We start from the raw sequence: 20,232 nt of genomic DNA, 5'->3' as shown, positions 1-20,232 counted from the left end.
TAGTGGAAGGTGTCCCTGCCCATGGTCTGGATAAACCTTCCAACACAAACCATTCTGGGATGCTAGAATAAAAACAACTTAAAAGTATTTTTAAGTTTTAAGTACTTTTAAATTTAACAACATTAATAACATCTTTCATGAGAACCTGCACGTTCATCAGCACTGGGAAATTATTAATATGATTAACCAAAGGATGTATCTCATATTGAAAGTCTGTGTTAAATGCACCCCTGCTATGATAATAATTTCAAATCTTCTCGGTTTTCAAGATTCCAAGCCAAAAGTGTCTGCAGATTTTGAAGATTTATTATCTGGTCAAGGGTTTAATGCTCACAAGGACAAGAAGGGCCCCAAAACAATAGCTGAGATGAGAAAAGAAGAAATGGCAAAGGAGATGGACCCTGAGAAACTAAAAGTAAGCAAAATTCTTGGGGATGTTCTCCCAGTCATTCAATGTCCTCAGCAGATTTAAAACTCCAAGGTGACATTTCTGTCCCCAACCAGGCCACATCAACAGTGGCTTGCTCAGTGTCACTGCTGGGCTGCTGCTCTTCCCCAGCACTCCAGCCCTGATTAGCAGGCACAGCTAATTGAACTAATCCTCTGCCTCATCAATCCTGCCTGCTTTGGAGCTCTCTCATCTCTCCTCAATAAATTGCCAAACTGCAGATCTCTCATGGAAGGGAAGGGAATTCAGCCTGTCCTGCTCTGTGTGTGAAATATGAGACCACAAATTGGAATTGCAGGAGAGAGAACTCAGAGGAAAAGCTGCAGCAAAAGCCAGGTTCTAGAAAACAGATTGACCCTCCCAAAATTCCTGGTTTTAGCCTTGTGGGAAGGTTTGAACCTTTGGGAAGTGACAGTAACATCCTGAGCACCACATCAGCCTCAGCAGCTGGACAGAGGTCAGGCCATGGAGTTTGCCCAGCTCCCCTTTTTAACAAAAGCTGTTGAGTCACTGAAGCTCCCAACTGATTTGGCCTTCCCAATATAATTCTCTTTCCTCTGATGTATTTTTATTTCATTGGGACAGCTCAGCCTGGAACTCTAAAATCTACTTATGATTTGGTTTTCACATTTGCATTTTAGCTTAGCTGAGCTTAGTTTAGGTGTGCAATTAACCTTGCTAAAGAACCAGACAGTTAAACACTTAATTTGTCTTTTGACTGTTCCATCAAGCATTACTAAGTCAGTGTTTTTAGCAGGGATGTTGTTCAAAGTCTGTCTTAACTTTCAAGCAGTGATACAAAAATTAGTGACAATCAGACAAAGGTTTTCTAAAGAAATGGAAATGGATTCTTTAGAAATTTCAAAAGAATCCATTTCCATTTCTAAAGGAATGGAAGGAAGTTTAAGATGCTCCTCGGGGTCACAGCTGTTAAAATGAAATTCTGTCCTGGTGAAATATCTGAGACATAAATAGAGACTCATCCTCTTTTCTGCAGGTGCTGGAGTGGATTGAAGGGAAGGAGAGGAATATCAGGGCACTGCTGTCCACCATGCACACGGTGCTGTGGGCAGGGGAGACCAAGTGGAAACCTGTGAGCATGGCAGACCTGGTGACTCCAGAGCAGGTGAAGAAGGTGTACAGGCGCGCTGTGCTCGTCGTTCACCCCGACAAGGTGAGCTGGGATTCTGAAATATTGGATGGCATTGCTGCATTCAGTGCTACAAAGTGGGAGCTCAACATTTTTGCTGGTTTTTTGAAAGTTGAGAAGTCTAAACTCAGCCCTGGAAGTGTTCAAGGCCAGGTTGGAGCAATCTGGGATTGCTCCAAGGTGAGCTGGGCTGCTCCACCTGGGGGGATTCTGAAATGTTTGATGGCATTGCTGCATTCAGTGCTGCAAAGTGGGAGCTCAACATTTTTGCTGGTTTTTTGAAAGTTGAGAAGTTTAAACTCAGCCCTGGAAGCGTTCAAGGCCAGATTGGAGCAATTTGGGATTGCTCCAAGGTGAGCTGGGCTACTCCACCTGGGGGGATTCTGAAATGTTGGATGGCATTGCTGCATTTAGTGCTGCAAAGTGGGAACTCAACATTTTTGCTGGTTTTCTGAAAGTTGAGAAGTCTAAACTCAGCCATGGAAGCGTTCAAGGCCAGGTTGGAGCAATCTGGGATTGCTCCAAGGTGAGCTGGGCTGCTCCACCTGGGGGGGATTCTGAAATGCTGGATGGCATTACTGCATTTAGTGCTGCAAAGTGGGAGCTTAACATTTTTGCTGGTTTTTTGAAAGCTGAGAAGTCTAAACTCAGCCCTGGAAGCGTTCAAGGCCAGGCTGGAGCAATCTGGGATAGTGGAAGGTGTCCCTGCCCATGGGACCATTCAGTGTTTAAGGTCCCTCCCAACCCAAACCAGTCAGGGGTTCTGTGAAACCACTCCCAGCCCCACAACTGTGCCTGGAACCTGCTTCAAGCAGCACAAATCCAGAGCTTTTGTCACCCTCACTTTGACTCCCAGCTGTTCTGCTGCTAAAGGAGATCCAAACCCAGCTCCTGCAGTGGAACCATCAGCTTGTTTGATTGCCCAGCTCGTGGCTCCTGCTCTGGCTGCTGCCCTGGGACACCCATGGGGAGGAGGAAACTTCTCTTGGCAGGGAATGGAGGCCCTGAGGGTCTCAAGGCTTGGGAGGATGTGGGCTGCAGAGGTTCTGATTTCATCCAGGAACTGTGTCAGGTGGCAGCTCTTCCCCTTCCATGCAGGTGAAATTCCTCTCCCAGTGCCAAGGTTATATTTATTATTTAGAAGGTCACATTTATTATGCCCATGGGACAGTGCTTTATCCCATTCTGGGGGCTGTGAGCTCTGAGGAGCAGCAATGCCAAGAAATTCTTAAGGAATTTCCAGAGTAGCTTATTTTTGACAAGGAAAATTCATGGAACTGCTTGGGAATCTGCTGATGTGCCAGCTGTTGTGGTTGGGTTTGGGACCTTTGATATCCCTCTTTTCTCTCTGCTTTTATTCCAGGCTACTGGGCAGCCATATGAACAATATGCAAAGATGATATTTATGGAGCTGAACGATGCCTGGTCAGAATTTGAGAACCAAGGACAGAAACCCTTGTATTAGGAACTTTCTCAGCCTCCACTCCAGACCCGTGCTAGTGCTTCTATAGTCTCTTGTCACAAATATCACAGATCAACCAAACTCTGGCTGGAAATTCAGAAGTTTCAGAAAACTAAGAGCCTAACACTTATCATGAAGAGCATGAGAAAGGTTTCCTAAGACTTGTCTCCAGAATTCTGAGCTCAGAGGAGCTCTGGCCACCTGGCTCACCTGACCAGAGCCACAGGGTTACAGCTTCTGGTGACTTTTCTATTTTATTTTGAATTCCAGTGGGACAAGAGAGAACACATACTGGGAAAAGGTGGAATTGGTGTGTCTCCAACAAAGTGTAGCTGGTGAATTTCCTACTTTTTTTTCTTTTTTTGTGAGGTGTGATATGGCAATGCTTCAGTTGAGTTCGACAGCTGCTGGTGAGGCCCAAACTTCGATGTACATTTTTTTTTTCTCTGAGTTTGGATGGAATTATCCAGTTGAAGTGCTCAGCTGTGGTTTAGGCACACTCCTAACAGTCACCATTTGCTGCTTAATTGCTCATCTAGTGTAGTGTGGCTGAACAGAGCCAAAGCTGAATCCTGGGCTGGGTCAGTGTGGCAGCTGCTTTTGCGTTAATGCTGTGCTTCACCTGCCAGTCCCACAGTGAGATGTGCAGGCAGAATTGCTTTGGAAAGCAAACAAGTCCTTGATCCAACAGCCCCTTGTTGGTTTGTCAAGCAGCAGTTTTGGGGGGAAGGGTGAATTCACCTTGTCCCAGTGAGGAATGAGCGCGTGCTGCATTTCCCGTGGTTCTCATCAGCAGCCTGAAACCATCAGAGAAACACCAACAAGTTAAAATTCTGCTGGAGAGGTTTAGAAACTTCCCCCTTCCTAGGCAACACTTCCCCTCCTGAGGATTCAGAACTTTTCCCAGCCCACTTGTATCACCTTTATGCCTTTATCAGCTCCAGAGCACGTGGCCAAGGCTCTTGGCAGGCTGAAACCTGTTGCAACTTCATTTTTCAGATCGTGGTGCACATCCACAGACCAGGTCTGATTTCTGAGGTCACTCCAGTGCAAATTGATTATCTTCAAAGTTTATATTGGACCAAAGCAATAACATCACCAGGAAATCTCTCTGTGCTGAAGCTGAAAGCAGCTTCCCTAGTTCAAAAGCGAGTTGAAATTCAAACTTCACCCCAAATTCTGGCGTTCTTTTGCAGAGTAACTAAAGCTAGCAGTTTATTTACCAACACCTATCTGTATTTGAGGGATACTCAGAAGATGGGCAGGAAATTGTGTGTATTTACTGCCCCAGGAACAGGTTGCCATCAGATGTGAGTCTTTAAGGCTGGTGGTTTTTCAAGACAATCCACTACTTGTTGCACTTACATTTTCAAGTGGCAAAGCTCTTACTGCAAAGACAGTGTGTCAAAGTCCATGGCTTTCTGTATAAAACATCCTTTTGTTGTACTGGTCCATTATTTACTGCCATTAACTGAAAATGTGAAACCAACACTTAGGTCTCCTTTTATATAAAAGACCTTAAGATAATAGTAACAAACTGGATGTTATTTATTAATGTTTTGATCCAGTATGTGCTTGTCTTATTTAAAGAGATAACTGGAATGTGAATCATGTTCCTGTGATTTGTTGGTTTATTGTTTCTCATTCACATTTGTAGATATTGTGACCTATGCCTATATAATAAAAAGGATCTCATTACTATAATGTACTTTTTTTAATGATGAAAACCTCATTAGCTTTGTATCGAGTTTGTCACGGCACATAACTCTGGATACACGTTCACAAAATACAAATCCATCATTAAACTTTACCAAAAAAAAAAATCACCAAACCCTTCTTCCCCACTTAAGCTTTGATTACTTCCATCCCTAATGTTTTTATGGATGCATGAAAGTATTAGGATGTATGTATATCCAAATAGTTAACTAAAAAAAAAAAAAACCCATTCTTGTCATATCTGCTAGTGACAGAGGTTATCAATGTTCAGGTTTACTGTTTGACTAAATTATTGTAATTTTTGTAAATACAGTATATACTCGATGAAATTGTGACTGGTCTAAAACATTTGTATATACATTAAAAAGCTCAAATTAACATATTCAGGTATCTTTTGTGCTTGTGACCACGAGGTTCAAGTCCTACATCCTGTGTGAGGGGTGGTGAGCCCTGGCTGGGTCAGTTTTGTCATTATCCACAGCTTTTCCCAAATTATTTGGGAATTATTGAAATTTAGCACTGCTATTCTTAGGTTACTGCCTTCAGAGACCCACAGCCAAACAAACCAGCAAACCCAAATTTTAATTTTTTTTTTTAAAGCATTTAGTGGATTAAGCCTGTTTTAATAAGCCTTGTGGCTCAAAGTAATTTTAGATAACAAAAAATGGGGAAAATATGGATCAGGGAATGCATGAAGGGAAGAGCTGAGGAGGAATGGATATGAAGAAAAAAATTATTGAAAAGGTGGTGCAAAATCTCCCTCTAAAAGGCTTTTCTTGGGACTAAAATGCTGGTGTTGGGTCAAAAAGTTTGGTTTTGGGGCAAAAAAAAAATTATTCTTGGGGCAAAAAGGCCATCGCTGAATTAATAAAGCTGTTAATGGGTAAAAAAGCCATTACTGGGGCAAAAGGGCTTCTGTGGAGCTCCAAAGTGTCACCTCAAAAATCCAAGGTTTGAAAACACGGCTTTAAAATAAAACACTGTACAATTTTTTAGTGGTGATGTAGATCCTGAGGTGGCCTTGCTGGAGGCAAAAGCCGGCTCCATTTTTTGGGGCAAAATCAGAGATTTTCAGGAGTAAAAAATATTCACAAAAGGGCAGCGCCTGAGGGGCGGGGGCTCTCCAAAGCCGTGTTTGCGGATCCAAACCGCAGCTGCGCACAAATCTACGTTTGCTAGGGCCAGATATGAATTTAATGCGCACACATACACATTAGGTGTTAAAACAGAGGTTATATATGAAAATAAACGCGTTTTTTGGTGAGGATTGCTGCATTAAACCCGTCCCCTCACGAAGCTCCGCCCCTTGCGCGAGCGCGGGCGTGGCGGGAACAATCCGCCCTCACGCCCCGCCCTTCCTTTTAAAGGCTCGGTCACGTGACGCGGCGCAAGGGGCGGGGCCAAAGCCGGAAGTCGCGCGGTGCCAACGGAGCCCGGCCATGGCGGGCGTGAAAGGTACCGGGAGCTCCGTGAGGGGAGCGCGGCCCGGGCAGCGCCTCAGCGCCTCAGCGCGGGGTGGGGCGGCTGGGAGTGGCGGGGAGGGATGCCCGGCGCTGAGGGGGATGTCCCGCCTCACCGGCCGCCCTGTGCTTTGCAGCTCTCGTGGCGCTGTCGTTCAGCGGAGCCATCGGGCTGACGTTCCTCATGCTGGGCTGCGCCCTGGAGTATTACGGGTGAGCGGCCTTGGCAAAGCTTGTTGTGTTTAAAATTCATTAATTGAGGTGTTTCTCTGTTGAACGCTCCCCCCCCGCTTCCAGGCGCTTGGCACGTGGGGTTTGTTGTGATTAAACATCACTTCCTTTTATTAAAATAAAAATGCAAACAGCTCTGTGCTGCCTGGGGAAAAGCGGTGCCACCTTGCTTTTTAATCTCACACCAACATTTTCCTTAATTTCCTGTCTTTTTGAACAATCCTCCAAATTTCCTTGTGGGATGTCCCCACCCCTGGCAGGGGCTGGAGCTGGGTGAGCTCTGGGTTCCCTTCAAGTCCAAACTTCTGCAATTCTGTGATCTTTGTAACTCTTTAAAAACTCCGAGAAGGCTCCTGAGAGCTCTCAGAGATGAAATACAAGGGTGTGCCTGGCTCACCCCTGTAATTTGGGAAAGCTGCTCCAGTGCATTGCAGCAAAATGAGTCAAAACTGAATGGAAAATTAAAATAAATCACCACTCGCTCGTGTAGGGTGGTGCTGCTCTGTCAGTGCAGGGAAAACGAGGTGGAATTGCCCCATTTTGGGTGGAATCTTCATCCACTTCTCAACCCAAAAAGTAGGATTAGGGGTATTGCACCAACTTCCTGATTGAAATATTTATTTTAACTGATGATGCTTTTTTTTTTCCCCCCTCCCAGTGTGTACTGGCCCCTGTTTGTGTTGATTTTTTACTTCCTCTGCCCCATTCCCCACTTCATTGCCAGGAGAGTGGGTGATGACAGCGATGCAGCCAGCAGTGCCTGCAGGGAGCTGGCCTATTTCTTCACCACAGGAATTGTTGTGTCTGCCTTTGGATTTCCCATCATCCTGGCACGGGTGGAAGCTGTAAGTCCTTGCTGATTTTTATTCCCAGGCATCCCTTACTGGATATCATCTCCAATCCTGCTTTCATTTCATTCTGGTGCTGTGTGCAGGTGGAAAGAATCCACTGAAATTTGCCTTTTTGAGCTGAAAAAAACCCCCAAAACTCACATGACTGAAAAGTTTTTAGCTGGTTTTTTTTTCCCCTCCAGCTTTGTTTTGTCCAACACAAGATAACATCTCCTCCTCTCTGCCTCATGACTCTTTGCATCATTTCTTGCTCCAGCTTCCTTATTTCTTCTCCTGGAATGTCTGAATTCTCCCCTTAGGATGCTGCAAATTTGGAAACTGTGAGGGGTTAAAAGGCCAAACTTCCTTGTGGCTCTCAAATCATTTCCCAAACTTTGTTCCCTCAAAGCCTGAGGAAACTCTGAGTTCTTTCCTCTTTGCTTTCTGCTCTCCATGGAGAGATTTTGGTCACATTTGTGTGAAAGGTAAAGAATTCCCCCTGTCCCAGCCCCCCAGGGATGTTTTACTGAGTCCTGTTGGTTTTTTCCCTTCACTTTGGTGTGCTTGCTCTGAATTTATTTATAATAATAAATAAATAAAATTTATAATAATAAATTATAATGATTATAAATTATTATAATTATGATAATTATAATAATAAATTCCCCTGATATTTTTATTTTGGAGTTGTGGCCTGGCAGCACCACAACAACCACAAGAGGGAACTCTCTGTCATGTATTTTAAAAGCAAATGTTGCTTATTTAAGTAAATTACTTGTGCAGCTAGTGAAAAAAAACCAAAAAGCTGTTTGCTTTTAAATCCACATTTTCTGTGCCTGTTACTTATTTAAAAAGATCTTTTGATTTTGCTGCATGGCCATGAAAGGAGAGCATGAATTTCACCAGATTTCTCTCTGATTTAGGTGTGTTTTAATGATTTGTAAGGCAAGTCATCATTTTCTTCTAAATCCTAGCAGTAGCTTGGCTGGAGTGTTTATTAGTGATACAATTAGCTGCTAATTGAATAATTAGTCACACAAACTGAATTATTTATTGTTTGCCTGTTCTGCTTTTAGCATCTTCCTGTAGTATTTTGATTTTTATTTAGTATTTTAGCTGATCTAATGCCTAGAATTGACTGCCCTGAGCATCTTGTCCAAGAACTGCTTTGATTGTTCCATTTCTTGCATTTCAGATCAAATGGGGAGCCTGTGGCCTGGTGCTGGCTGGCAATGCAGTCATTTTCCTTACAATTTTAGGCTTTTTCCTTGTGTTTGGCAGAGGAGATGATTTTAGCTGGGAGCAGTGGTAGGAGCTCCTGTGGTGCTGGTAATTCTGAATATTTTACAGCTTTTTATTCCTCCTGTGTGTATGTATAAATATTATAATGTGTGTGGTCTGTTATCCACCTGGCTTTACATTATCCCTTCATAATTTGCTTTTTGAAATGCACTTCAGCCAAAGGGACAGTGCTGACAGTCACTAAAATCTGGAATTATTGGGAATTTCTCCTTGGAGAAGTTTACAAAACTTACAAGCAGTTTTATCCATTTCTCACTCTCTTTGCATTAATTTTTGGTTTAATTGCATTGAGCCATTGGTCACTATTCCTGTTGGGTTTTTAACCATAAAATCAAAGAATGATAAAAAGATTATCCTGATGGGGATTGTTCAGCTTGATCAATCTTTCTGCTTTAATTAGGATTTTAATTAATGTATTTCATTTACATCTCATTAATTGTAATTTGAGAAAAATTGTGATTTTTCTTAATGATACAAAACCAAATGTAATTAATGTCAACTCTTACTGCCTAATGAAAGGTTTAAAAACCCTTCCACTTAATGTTTAAGATAATTTTGTCCTCACAAAGATATTTCCTGTCCCTATTAAATTTAAAAATTGTGGCTGTATTTGGTTAATAATATATTTTAATGCATCTTAAAGCTGCCATGACTTCTGTGAAGGTTCACAAAAGGAGAAACTCCCCCCAGGACAGTTAAAATCACAATTTAATGTTCAACTCTGTATTTTTCTGGGTAGGATTTCTTATTTTCTCCTTGCTTTTAAAACAAACTTCAGCTCCTTTTTTTTTTTTGTCTGGAAGAAGGTTGTTCTCACATTAAAACACTATATTTTTAAACAGCATTATTCTAGTAAACATTCTCATCATCACACTTAAGAAAATAGGATTTTATTGCTTTAAATGATGGGAATGGTCGGGAATTAATTAACTAAACACTCTGAAATGGGGACAGAAATAATTTTGTGGTTCCCAGTCATAGGATATGGAATGGAAATGGAGTTTCAGGAAGGTTAATTCCATGTTTATCATGGAAATTTCAGCTGTATTTTATATTTGAGGGGTTCCAGGCTGTCCCCTGCTAAAAAAAAAAAAACAAAAAAAAACCATGAATTTTATTGACAGATTTTTTCTGGATGTTAATGCTCCATCCAAGACACAGCAGGAAAAACTTAAAAAATCCTGGGAATAACAAATTATCTGAGTGTCTTCCTGCTTTTGTTAAAAGTGGGGAGATCACTTATTTTAATGATAAACCAGATTTTTCAGATGAAGCATCATGTCCATTTTAAATCCTGCTTTGATTTTAAAGAAGATGCCTTTTTTCCTTGCACAGTGACATTTTTCACTCAATAATGAAGTAAAACAGTGAAATAAAACCCAGCCAGTGCCTGATTATAAATCCTTAATTTATTGCTAACAATTCCATTTAGCTCCTCTTGGGTTGGGGTTGGATTCTGGAAGGATTTTTACTCCATTTATGTACCAAAGGCTGCAATAGAAATCTAAAAATTACTCAATTACTGATGGAGTTTGGGGAGGAAAACCAGCTGAGATGGAATTTTTCCTTAAAATAAATAATTCTTTGTGGGCTCTGCAGAGAACCAGGACAATCCAAAGTGACCAGGAGGACCAGAAAATGCTGATTTAAATTGCTTTTTTTGCCAAATTTTCCCCTTGTACTGTATCCCCTTTGGGCTGTGGTTGGTGGGTACCTCGTGGGTGTTGAGTGGAGAAGGTCAATGCTGCTTTATTCTTATTTTTATTTTCATTATTATTATTTGGGAGTAGCTATGTGCACTAATCCCTAATGTGAATTCCATGCAGTTTTCCATGTAATGTTTAAAATTGTGTTGAAATCATGGAGATGTCCCTTAACCTCTATAAATAAGTTTACTTTGTTATCAAATATGGTAAAAAATAATATTTCAGTGAGATTTTTTCCTCCAGAGCTTCACTCCCACTCAGCTCTGCTGGTCTGTACTGGGAATTCTGTCCCATCCCTTCCTGTGTTTTCTCTGGAATGGTGAATATTGTGTATCCAAAGTGCCTTAATTTCCACACAATGCTGATTTTTTGGGAATGCACCTCCATCAGTGTTCAGAATCAGCTGGAAATCTGCATTTTTCCAAAGCTTCCTTGTCAGCTAATCCTGTTTGCTGCCATTTTGTACTTTTGTAAAAACAGTTTTTATCTCCTGTGATCATGAAGTATTAAAACAAAGACATTCAAATATATTCTACTTTTCTTTCCAAGTTGCCTACTAAAACTGACTTTTGGAATTATCTAATAAACATATCTGATGCTTCAAGGTTTGTCTGGCTTAAATTTCAAGAGGTGACAACAGACAGGTGTGAGAGGGAAGGTAAAACCTGCCCAGTGCTGATTTCCTGACGTGGAATGGAAAATTCCAGGAGCCATGGAAGAGGAATTAGTGTAGAATGTGTTGGGAAGGTAAAGGATCATCAATTCTCTCTTGTGTACATGGTGAATGTGGGAAGTTTTTAAAAGCATTCCATAAAAAAGATCCCTAACCCTTTCTTCCAAGGAGTGAAATCTCAGCAGGGCAGGGATGCAGAGAGCAGCAGAGCTCTCCTTTTCCAGGTCACTTCTGGGATTCATGTGATGAAAATATTAAATGGGGAATTGTGATCCCCCCCAGAGCCTGGGAAAATGGAATTATTGATCTCCCACCATGAGAGTGGTGTCTCTGAAAGAGCTGGAGCTTCATTTTCACAGCAGAGCCTTGAATTCAAGGCTTTGGGGAAGGGAGTGTGGATCAGAGCTGCTGCCTGTGCTCAGGGAATTTTGGGAATTCTCTTGACCTTTGGGGGAGTCACTTCAGCTGTGGATTTGATCCTGATCCCCCCAAAGCTTGGGAAAAAGAAGTTACTGAATCCATTTCTGAAAGCCCCACTGTGAGGAGGAGTTTGTGGTGTCTCTTCCAAAGAGCTGGAGCTTCATTTTCACAGCAGAGCCTTGAGTGCCAGGCTTTGGGGAGGTGAGTGTGGATCAGAGCTGCTGCTGTGCTCAGGGAATTTTGGGAATGCTCTTCAGCTTTGGGGGAGTCACTTTAGCTCTGGGTTTGATCCTGATCCCCCCAGAGCTTGGGGAAATGGAGTTATTGAATCCCTGTAACTGTGAGGAGGAGTTTGTGGTGTCTCTGAAAGAGCTGGAGCTTCATTTTCACAGCAGAGTTTTGAGTTCAGGCTTTGGGGAGGGTGAGTGTGGATCAGAGCTGCTGCCTGTGCTCAGGGAATTTTGGGAATCCTCCTCAGCTCTGGTTATCAATTTCAGGTTATCAATACTTTTGATTTTTGATTTCTCACTGCTTGGAGCTTCATTTTCCAGCACCCTGACTGTGCTGCTTTCCTTTTCCTGGTCCATGTAATAAATGGCAGATGCTGTTGGGTGGTTTTGGTTGCTTGAAGATTTGGGGACAACTTAAAGGGTGTCTAAAGTGCCTTTGGAGGCAAAACTTGGAATCAGAGGATTGAGGGTAACATTTTGGGGGCTGTGATTTTGCTGCTCTGGTATTTCCCAGTATAACAGGAGCTTTTGTTTCCAGTTTTCCATCTTTAAAGGGGAAATAAAAACCCAATAGTTGGGATTTACCAGCTTGTCCTTGCTCCTGGAGCATTTCAGTGTCACCCTGTGTGACTGGGGTTTTATCACCAAATAAATAATTGCAGGGGGACATTCAGATGTTTTCAACAGCTCCAGGGTGATAAAACCATTGCCCATGTAAAAAATCCCAAAAGAAAACTCTGTTTATTTTAACAGATTAAGAAATGTTGAATATTTCTCCTGTAAACAGAAATAAATTTTATATTTTAAATCAGATTGTAGAAATTAATATAATTTAGCCAATCCTGAATATGCTGGGTTTTCTTCCCATTCCTTTCAGGATTCCATTCCTAACAAACATTTTGCTGCTTAATTAAAATCTACAGCAGAAAATAAATCAGTTTTAATGGATCTCTGAATGGCCAGCCAGTCATGAGAAACAATTTCCAATGCCCCACCTTTGTCTGGGAGTCTCAGAAGTGAGGGATGTGGGAAGTTAATTAGGATTCAGCCAATATCCTCAATTAGATTGGGATTTTTTGCCTCCCTTTGGACACTTGAAGGTGATCACAGGGTGATCTCAGTTTCTCTGCTTTGTCAGATTTGGAAGGTTTTTAATGTCAGAACTATTTTTATAAAATACAAATCCCTCATCATTTTTGTAAAGATTTCTTTGTGTGATGTTTTGAGATGTTTTTCTCAAGCTTTGTGGGCTGTGAGGTATTTTTAAAGTGTGGCCTTTGATTTGGTGTAAAAAATGGCCCAATTAACTTCATTTCAGTCTCATCTTGTTGTTGATGCAGTGATGCTTCTGACAAGTGAAGTCACAGTGAGTGACAGCACTGCTCCCTTCTCCTTCAGTGAGGGAAGAATTAAAACAGAAATAAAGTCAATTTGAGGGGATCATTTCCACAAAATCCCAAACTTCTGGGTTCTTTGCAGAATTTTAAGTAAATCAAAGGGCAAACCCAATTTTCTGCCACTGGAGTGTTTTTATTGCCCACAACTCTCCAGTTTTGTGTGAGGTGCTCCAAGTTCCTGCAATAATTGTATTTTCTGCTCTGTGATGGGCAGGCAATGAGGTAAAATCATTTTGAGGTTGATTTCCTGTAGCACTTTGAGTAATCTCATTAAATGAATAGTGGCTAACTTTTAAATGGCAGGAATAGATCATTCCTCAGGGCTGTGGTTTTATTTGGACACTGAGTGTGGCAGCAGCATTTAGGCTGCTCTGGTTTTATTTAAACCTCAAAACCCCTGGCCCAAACCAAACCCTTTGGAAATCAGCATTATTAATCAAGTTTAACAGTCAATTTTCTCTCTGGTTAACCCATGTACAAAGGAATTGGAGTGGTGATGAGGAGGGAAAGAGCTGGGAGGATTCAGGGGTGCTCAGATCCTGCAGCCAGCTCCAGCATGAAATTAAAGAAAAATTCAATAAATGAAGGGAAATAAATGAAGGGAAAAGCTGTCTGCACTGAATAATCAAATCAGATTTGGGAATGGCTGTCCCAGGCACTTCTGCTCCCATTTTTTCTGTAAAAAAAAATCTGGGAATAACTGTTCCAGGTAATCCTGCTTCCATTTTTCTACCAAAATCTGGGAGCAGTTATCCCAGGCAGTGCTGCTCTCATTTTTTTGCCAAAAAATTTGGGAATGGCTGTCCCAGGTAATACTGCTCCTATTTTTCTACCAAAATCTGGGAATGGTTGTCCCAGGCAGTGCTGCTCCCATTTTTTTTCTTCCAAAAAACTGGGAATGGCTGTTCCACACAGTGATGCTCCCATTTTTATTTAAAAAAAACCACCTGAGAATGGCTGTCCCAGGCACTGCTGCTCCCAGTTTTTTTCTTCCAAAAATCTGGGAATGGCTGTTCCACACAGTGCTGCTCCCATTTTTCTGTCAAAAAATCTGGGAATGGTTGTCCCAGGTAATATTGCTTCAATTTTTCTACCGAAATCTGGGAGCAGTTATCCCAGGCAGTGCTACTCCCATTTTTTTTTGTTACTAAATAAAAAGGGAACAACTCCAGAACCCAGCATCCAAGTGTTCCCACCATCCCATAAATCCCTGCCAGTCCCTCTCAGAGATCTGACCCCTTTTTGGTGGGACTCTGTGTCCTTGACCCTTTTCCTGCTGTCACAATTCCAGGCTCATCCCTTCCCTGCCTCCTGCCCTGTGCCAGCACTGTCTGGACACATCATTCCCACCCCAGAAGGTTCCATCTGCTTCTTGTTCTTCTCTCTTCCCATATCTTCCCTTCCTAGCCCAGTTTTTCCTGTTTTCCCACCACACAATCAGTATTTTTTTTCCCCTCATGCAATTCCTTCTCTTATTATTGTCTAGAAAATGAGCAGAAAAATCAACATCTCAGCAGATGGATCCAGCCATTGCACACTCCAGCTAAAAAGGGATGAAATTCTGCCAGGGTTTGGTCACTGAAACCCAAAATTTACCCAAAAATTTACCCAAAAACCTGTGCTTAGTAGGAGCTAAAAACTGGACACTATTCCAGCACTTCTCTTGATGTTTAGGTGAAATAATCTGATTTTTGAGAGTAATGTAGTTGAAAAGAACCACAAGGGGTGTGTGAGGTTGCCTCTTATTTAGGAATTTTTTTTCTCTTTTAGGATTAAAAATGTGTGAGGTTGTCTCTTTTATTTAGGAATGGTTTTTTCTCTTTCAGGATGAAAGATGTATGAGGTTGTCTCTTACTTAGGAACATTTTTCTCCCTTTTGGGATGGAAGATGTGTGATGCCTCTTATTTAGGAATGGTTTTTTTCTCTTTTGGGATGGTGGGACAAGGTGGGCGAGGATCCTTGTAACTGTTTCCCCAGCTCTAATTAAAATATAGTGGCATTTAAAAAAAAAAAACCAACTTCAAAGCCCCTTCCAAGCCTTGCATGATTTTCATTTACTGTGGGCATGAGTAGATGGAGTTTCTATTTCAGCACTGAGATATAAACATTTAAGTAAAATCCATTCTCCATAACCAAAACCACAAAAGTGGCCTCAATCTGGATTAAACCACCCACCTGATATTTTTTTTTCTGAGTCTGTGATTATCACAAACTGAATTTTGGACAGATTTAGAAACACCTAAATTGATAAAAATCCTAGATTTTTAAAAAATGATTTATTCAAAATCTTTTCTAATTTCCTGCAGCATTTCTCTGTGTGCTGTGAATTGCTGGCCTCTGTGTGAGATCCCACTTGAGAACCCAGATTGGTGCCAGCTTTTCTCAAGTGCTGCTGGAAATAGATTCCCACCACCACCCCCTGAGAGAAAAAATCGTGGTGTTGACTGAGCTGGAGCTGAGTGTGTCATCCTGGCAGGGACTGTGGGGATAACAGACCAAACAATGCTTTGGAATCTCAACTAAATCCTGATTTTTTTCATGGCTGTGACATCAGCAAAGCTGGCTGGACATGGCCAGCAGGGTTTGGGTTGTTGCACATCCCATCCATGCAGGTTTGCACTGAGATCTGATCTGAAATGATGCACATCAGGAAGAGAAAGAGCAGGAAAATCAAGGCAGGTTATTGGAGAGGTGTCTGGTGGCTCAAAGGTTCCTTCACTCTTCCCATTATCCTCTTTATTTTTATCTCTTTATTATTTTACTCTTTATTGTCCAGCTGCTCACTGCACAACTGAAAAGACTTTTTAGGGGAATGGAGAGCTCTGGGTGCTTTCATTTCCTCATCCACAGAGGATTTTTTTTTTTTACACATTTTGCTGTGTAAATATTCTGGTGCTGTTGAGTGAAAGCAGAGTTGGACCAGAAAAACCTCATGGAGGAGTAGAAAAGCAAAATTTGTCTTACTAGATGGAATTGTAGGATGGTTTAGCTTGGAAAGGAACCTTAAAACCCATCTCATTCCCATGGCAGGGACATTCCCACTATCCCAGGTTGTTCCAAAAGTCCAACCTGGCCTTGGACAATTCCAGGATCCATGGATTTCCCCACACTGCAGCTCCCTTTCTGTGCAATCCTTGTTCTCCCTGGCACCAGGAGTGCTGTTCCCACACAGGACTTAGTCACAAATCCAAGCAGCTCAAATATATCCTCATTTCCAAGCTGAGAAGGAAAACACTCCGAAAAAAAAGGAAATTATTTATTAGAAAACAGGTCTGCCATGTAAATATGGGTGTGAGGCACAAAGGTGAGCAGAGCAGATTGGTTTTCTGTACCTCAGAGGCAGCATGAGCACAACCTCTGATGCAAATGTTACTATAGTAACAGTTCTTTTATTTAAAAGCCCATTAAATAGACATATCAAACACATCCAGCCTGTCAAAATGAAAGTTAAACTGCACAGCCTGCTGCTTCAAGGACCACATTTATTTTATTTTTTTTTCTTTACTTTTTTTTTGCCACACTTCCATATTTTGCTGCAATTTCCCCCTTGGATCACTCAGGATCCTCTTCTTGCCAAATGGCACCGTGGCACTTGGGAAATGAGCTGCACTAATGGTGGCAGCACTAATTAATTACCTGGGACCTCTCCTGCAGCCATGTGAAGGTTTAAAAAGGGATGGAAATTCCTGCTGGGAGTTCCCTTCTGCCTCTCTCAAAAGCTTATTCTTAACAGAGCTTAACTATTAAAAAAATAAAGAATATGTGATGAAATATTATCTGTTGCACTGGTTCAGCTGAGCTTCCCTTGGCAAGCCAAGGGTGTTTGGTGCCTCTTGGTTTTCCTCCTTTTTTTTTTTTTTTCTTCTTCCATGAGCAGCTGCTGTGGCTCTGCCCCTCCTGGCCTGTGTCAGTTCTGCCTCTCAAACCCTGCTTTGATGATAAAATAATTGTAGATTTGAATAAATGAAGGGTTTTATCTCGTGAGTATCAAAGGTTTTATGGGTTTTGTGTTTATATTTTTTCATTTTGGAAACTTCCCTGTGCTTGCTGTGGTGTAAACTCCTGGTTTGCCTAAAGATGAACAAGTTTGGACAAGGGATGGAGGGACAGGAAAAGAGGGAATGGCTCCACATGGAAAGAAAGTTTGGGTTGGATATTGGGAATAAATTCTTGGGAACCCTGGAATAGAATTCCCAGAGAAGTTTTGGCTCCCTGGGAGTGTCCAAGGCCAGGCTGGAGCAGCCTGGGACAGGGGAGGTGGGATTTGAGATCCAACCCAAACCCAGGCTGGCACCTCTGATCCTCCTCAGATCATCTCTGTGGATGTGAAACCAGGCAGGAGATTATTGACTCAGGAAAGCTGAGCAGGGGATTAGGAATTTTGATTTCTCAGAGATCAGGGAGTTATTATGATCTGCCACACAGCTCTGTGACTGTATCCAGCATAATTGGTGGAAGGAACTGCTTTAATGTCACATTTTTAAAATAAATAAACCCTCAAGGCTGAAATTCTGCTCTGCTGGAGAACAGTTCTGTGTTTCTTGCTCACACTTAACTTGAAAAATGCACATAGGTCACAGAAATCTTCTCATGTGCTTTGCAAAACCACTTGGGGCTTGGTATTTTATGGTGTTTTGTTGTTTTTCAACATGAAACTCGTTGAAAGGCTTCTGGTCTCTTGTTATTTTTATAATGCTTTGAGGGAGAAAACCGGAGGTGAAACGATAAAAAAACATTTCCTTGTTTGTATTTATAATAAAAGCCTCTCCAAAAGTTGTTCTGATTCCACAAAATGGGAGGCCCTGAGCACAGGGGATGCAGTGCTGAGGCTGGAGAACATCCTGGATCCTGGATTTCCACATCCAGTGAATAAAGCACAGAGAAACTGAAACTCCTGGAGTGAAAATGGCACTGGCAGGACAGAAACTCAGGGAGGTGATTCAGACATGAAGAGAAACAACAGAACTGGGATGAAAATATTTGAGCAAGATGTCAATAAAGTTATAGAATTTAAGAATCATTTCAGTTGGAAAAGCCCCCCAAGGTCAGCAAGTCCTGGTCCTCACCTTGTCCCCAGCACTGAGTGCCACCTCCAGAATTCCCTGGACACCTCCAGGGGTGGGCACAGTTCCAAGCCCTGACCACCCTTTCCATGCAGAAATTCTTTCCAATATCCAACCTGAGCCTGCTGTCCTGTCCTGTCCCTGTTCCCTGACTCTCCCCTGGCTCCTCAGTCCTGTGGAGAGCCAGATCAGCCTTGGCAGGCTCCAAGAGAGATGATCTGTACAGAAAGACAGAACAAACTGAAGTGAAGTTTACACAAAGGATGATCAGTATGAAACAACATAACACACATAACAAAGAACTCTGAAAGGAGGAATTACCTGTCTTCTGTTTTCCTCAAGAGGATTAAGCCCAAGGAAGTTTTAGTTTAGTTATTATGGGAGGGCAAAACCCCCTTCAAATATAAATTAATATGCACTAGTAGAAGCTTTTTTTTTTTTCCTGGTTGACTGAACAGCAGTGGCACATGGGGAGGTGAAAGAAAACTCTGTCAAATGTTTGTCTCAAGATATTCTAAATAAAAGGATTTTCTAGTGGCAGCTTTTGACAGCTTTTGCTTATGCTGTGAAAGTCTGGGATATGAAAGCTTCAGTGGCTTCCTAACCTCAGACATGAGTTGTGTTTAGTCAGATTTCCCAAACTGCCATATTGGAATCAGGAAATATTTTAAAAATAGAATTTATCAATAAAGAGAGGGTTATTTTAATGAGGAGTGAAATTGGCTGATGCTGCTTTGAGGAAATGGGTTGTGAATTACAGAAAGTCAATAAATAAATGAAAGCCAATCAGTGGTTTGCTCATGGGAGAAGTGTTTACACCACCCAAAAGATAATTCCAGTCTGGTTACTTGAGAAAAGCTTGCAATAGGGAAACAAAAATATTTATCTTCATACTCATGAAGCAGAGATAGTGGGTTTGCATTTCTTTTTAAAATAATATTGCTGAAAAGAAAAACCATTGTATAAAACCCTCAGCTGGGCCTGGCTGGGACTTTCCACTCTCTGGTTCACTGGTTCTGTATTTTTGCTGCCTTGTACAAAAGGATGAGCACAAGCAAAATTAAAGGTCCATCTTTCCTAGCAGACCTCAGTCCTTGCTTGAAATTCCTTGAAATAATTCTTGGATGTTGTATTTTTAATTGCAAGTTCCTGTTAAATACATGGTATTGCTTTACATCTGTCAGCTCCTCAAATGCTGAAGTGCTAAAGGGTCAAAAATGTGATTAGTCCATTATTTGTGGAGTAAAAGGCAATTTATAGAAAAAAATAAATTAGAGCCAGCAGGTAATGGATATGTGCATTATAGCACAAGCAGGTCTTGAGATACTTGAATTAATTAACATCATTAAGAGGCGCCAGGCCAGGCTGGATGAGCCTTGGACAACCTGAAAGTGGCAACGGTGGAATGAGATGGACTTGAACTTCTCCAAGGTTCTCCCTCGTGCTGTGTCTGAAGGAATTTTAGTTTCCTCCTCCCTTGTTATCCTTCCTGCTCCTGGTCAACATTGGTGTTTTTGTGCCAAAGAGGAGATCCTGAAGGAACTTGGGGAACAGACCCCAAATCCCCCCGGTGTCCCCTCCTGGCAGGGACTTGTGCAGAGCCAGAAATTCCCCCTGAGCCTCCTTTTCTCCAGGCTGAGCCCCCCCAGCTCCCTCAGGGATTCTCCAGCCCCTTCCCAGCTCCCTCAGGGATTCTCCAGCCCCTTCCCAGCTCCCTCAGGGATTCTCCAGCCCCTTCCCAGCTCCCTCAGGGATTCTCCAGCCCCTTCCCAGCTCCCTCAGGGATTCTCCATCCCCTTCTCATCTCCCTCACCCTCTCCTGGGGCTCCAAACCCTTCCCAGCTTCTTTGTCTCTATCCCGTGTGAGGATCCCGGCGCTCCAAACCCATCCCCGCTATCCCGTGTGAGGATCCCGGTGTTCCAAACCCATCCCCGCTATCCCGTGTAGGGCCGGGCCGGGCGGGGCGCTGGGCCGGGGCGGAGCGGTGGAGGGGCCGGAGCTGAGGGGAACCGGGGAAACCTGAGGGGAACCGGGGGAAGCTGAGGAGAACCGGGGTGGAGGCGGAGGGATCGGGGCTGAGGGGAGGCGGGGGAGGCTGAGGGGAGCCGGGGGAGGCTGAGGGGAACCGGGCTGAGGGCTCGG

At 42.5% G+C, this 20,232-nt stretch overlaps 2 protein-coding genes across 3 annotated transcripts in view; both read left to right on the top strand.

The window, feature by feature from the left end:
* Positions 1–5,158, top strand: part of LOC116999910 (putative tyrosine-protein phosphatase auxilin) — a 50,217-nt gene extending 45,059 nt beyond the window's left edge. For both annotated transcript variants that reach the window (XM_033067033.2, XM_033067032.2), the window contains exons 17-19: positions 270–415; positions 1,446–1,622; positions 2,962–5,158. In XM_033067033.2, the coding sequence (XP_032922924.1) occupies positions 270–415; positions 1,446–1,622; positions 2,962–3,063 (425 nt within the window). In that variant the 3' untranslated portion in view covers positions 3,064–5,158. The remainder of the gene's footprint in view (positions 1–269; positions 416–1,445; positions 1,623–2,961) is intronic.
* Positions 5,159–6,171: 1,013 nt separating this feature from the next.
* Positions 6,172–9,693, top strand: LEPROT. The gene is made up of 4 exons (XM_033068111.1): positions 6,172–6,231; positions 6,374–6,449; positions 7,126–7,312; positions 8,493–9,693. Exons 1-4 carry the CDS (start codon positions 6,216–6,218, stop codon positions 8,607–8,609), a joined length of 396 nt encoding a protein of 131 aa, XP_032924002.1. The 5' UTR covers positions 6,172–6,215; the 3' UTR covers positions 8,610–9,693.
* The last annotated feature ends 10,539 nt before the right edge of the window (positions 9,694–20,232 follow it).

Source organism: Catharus ustulatus, chromosome 9 (assembly GCF_009819885.2).
Source record: "Catharus ustulatus isolate bCatUst1 chromosome 9, bCatUst1.pri.v2, whole genome shotgun sequence".
NCBI lineage: Eukaryota > Metazoa > Chordata > Aves > Passeriformes > Turdidae > Catharus > Catharus ustulatus.
The sequence above is the reverse complement of the archived record's forward strand: the minus strand, read 5'-3'. Positions and strand labels throughout refer to the sequence as shown.

What these genes read in the sequence shown, in the direction of transcription:
- LEPROT (XM_033068111.1), top strand. An exon ending in TGCGCCCTGGAGTATTACGG is followed by an intron (nt 6,450 to 7,125) that starts GTGAGCGGCCTT and finishes CCCCCCTCCCAG; the next exon opens with TGTGTACTGGCCCCTGTTTG. An exon ending in TCCTGGCACGGGTGGAAGCT is followed by an intron (nt 7,313 to 8,492) that starts GTAAGTCCTTGC and finishes CTTGCATTTCAG; the next exon opens with ATCAAATGGGGAGCCTGTGG.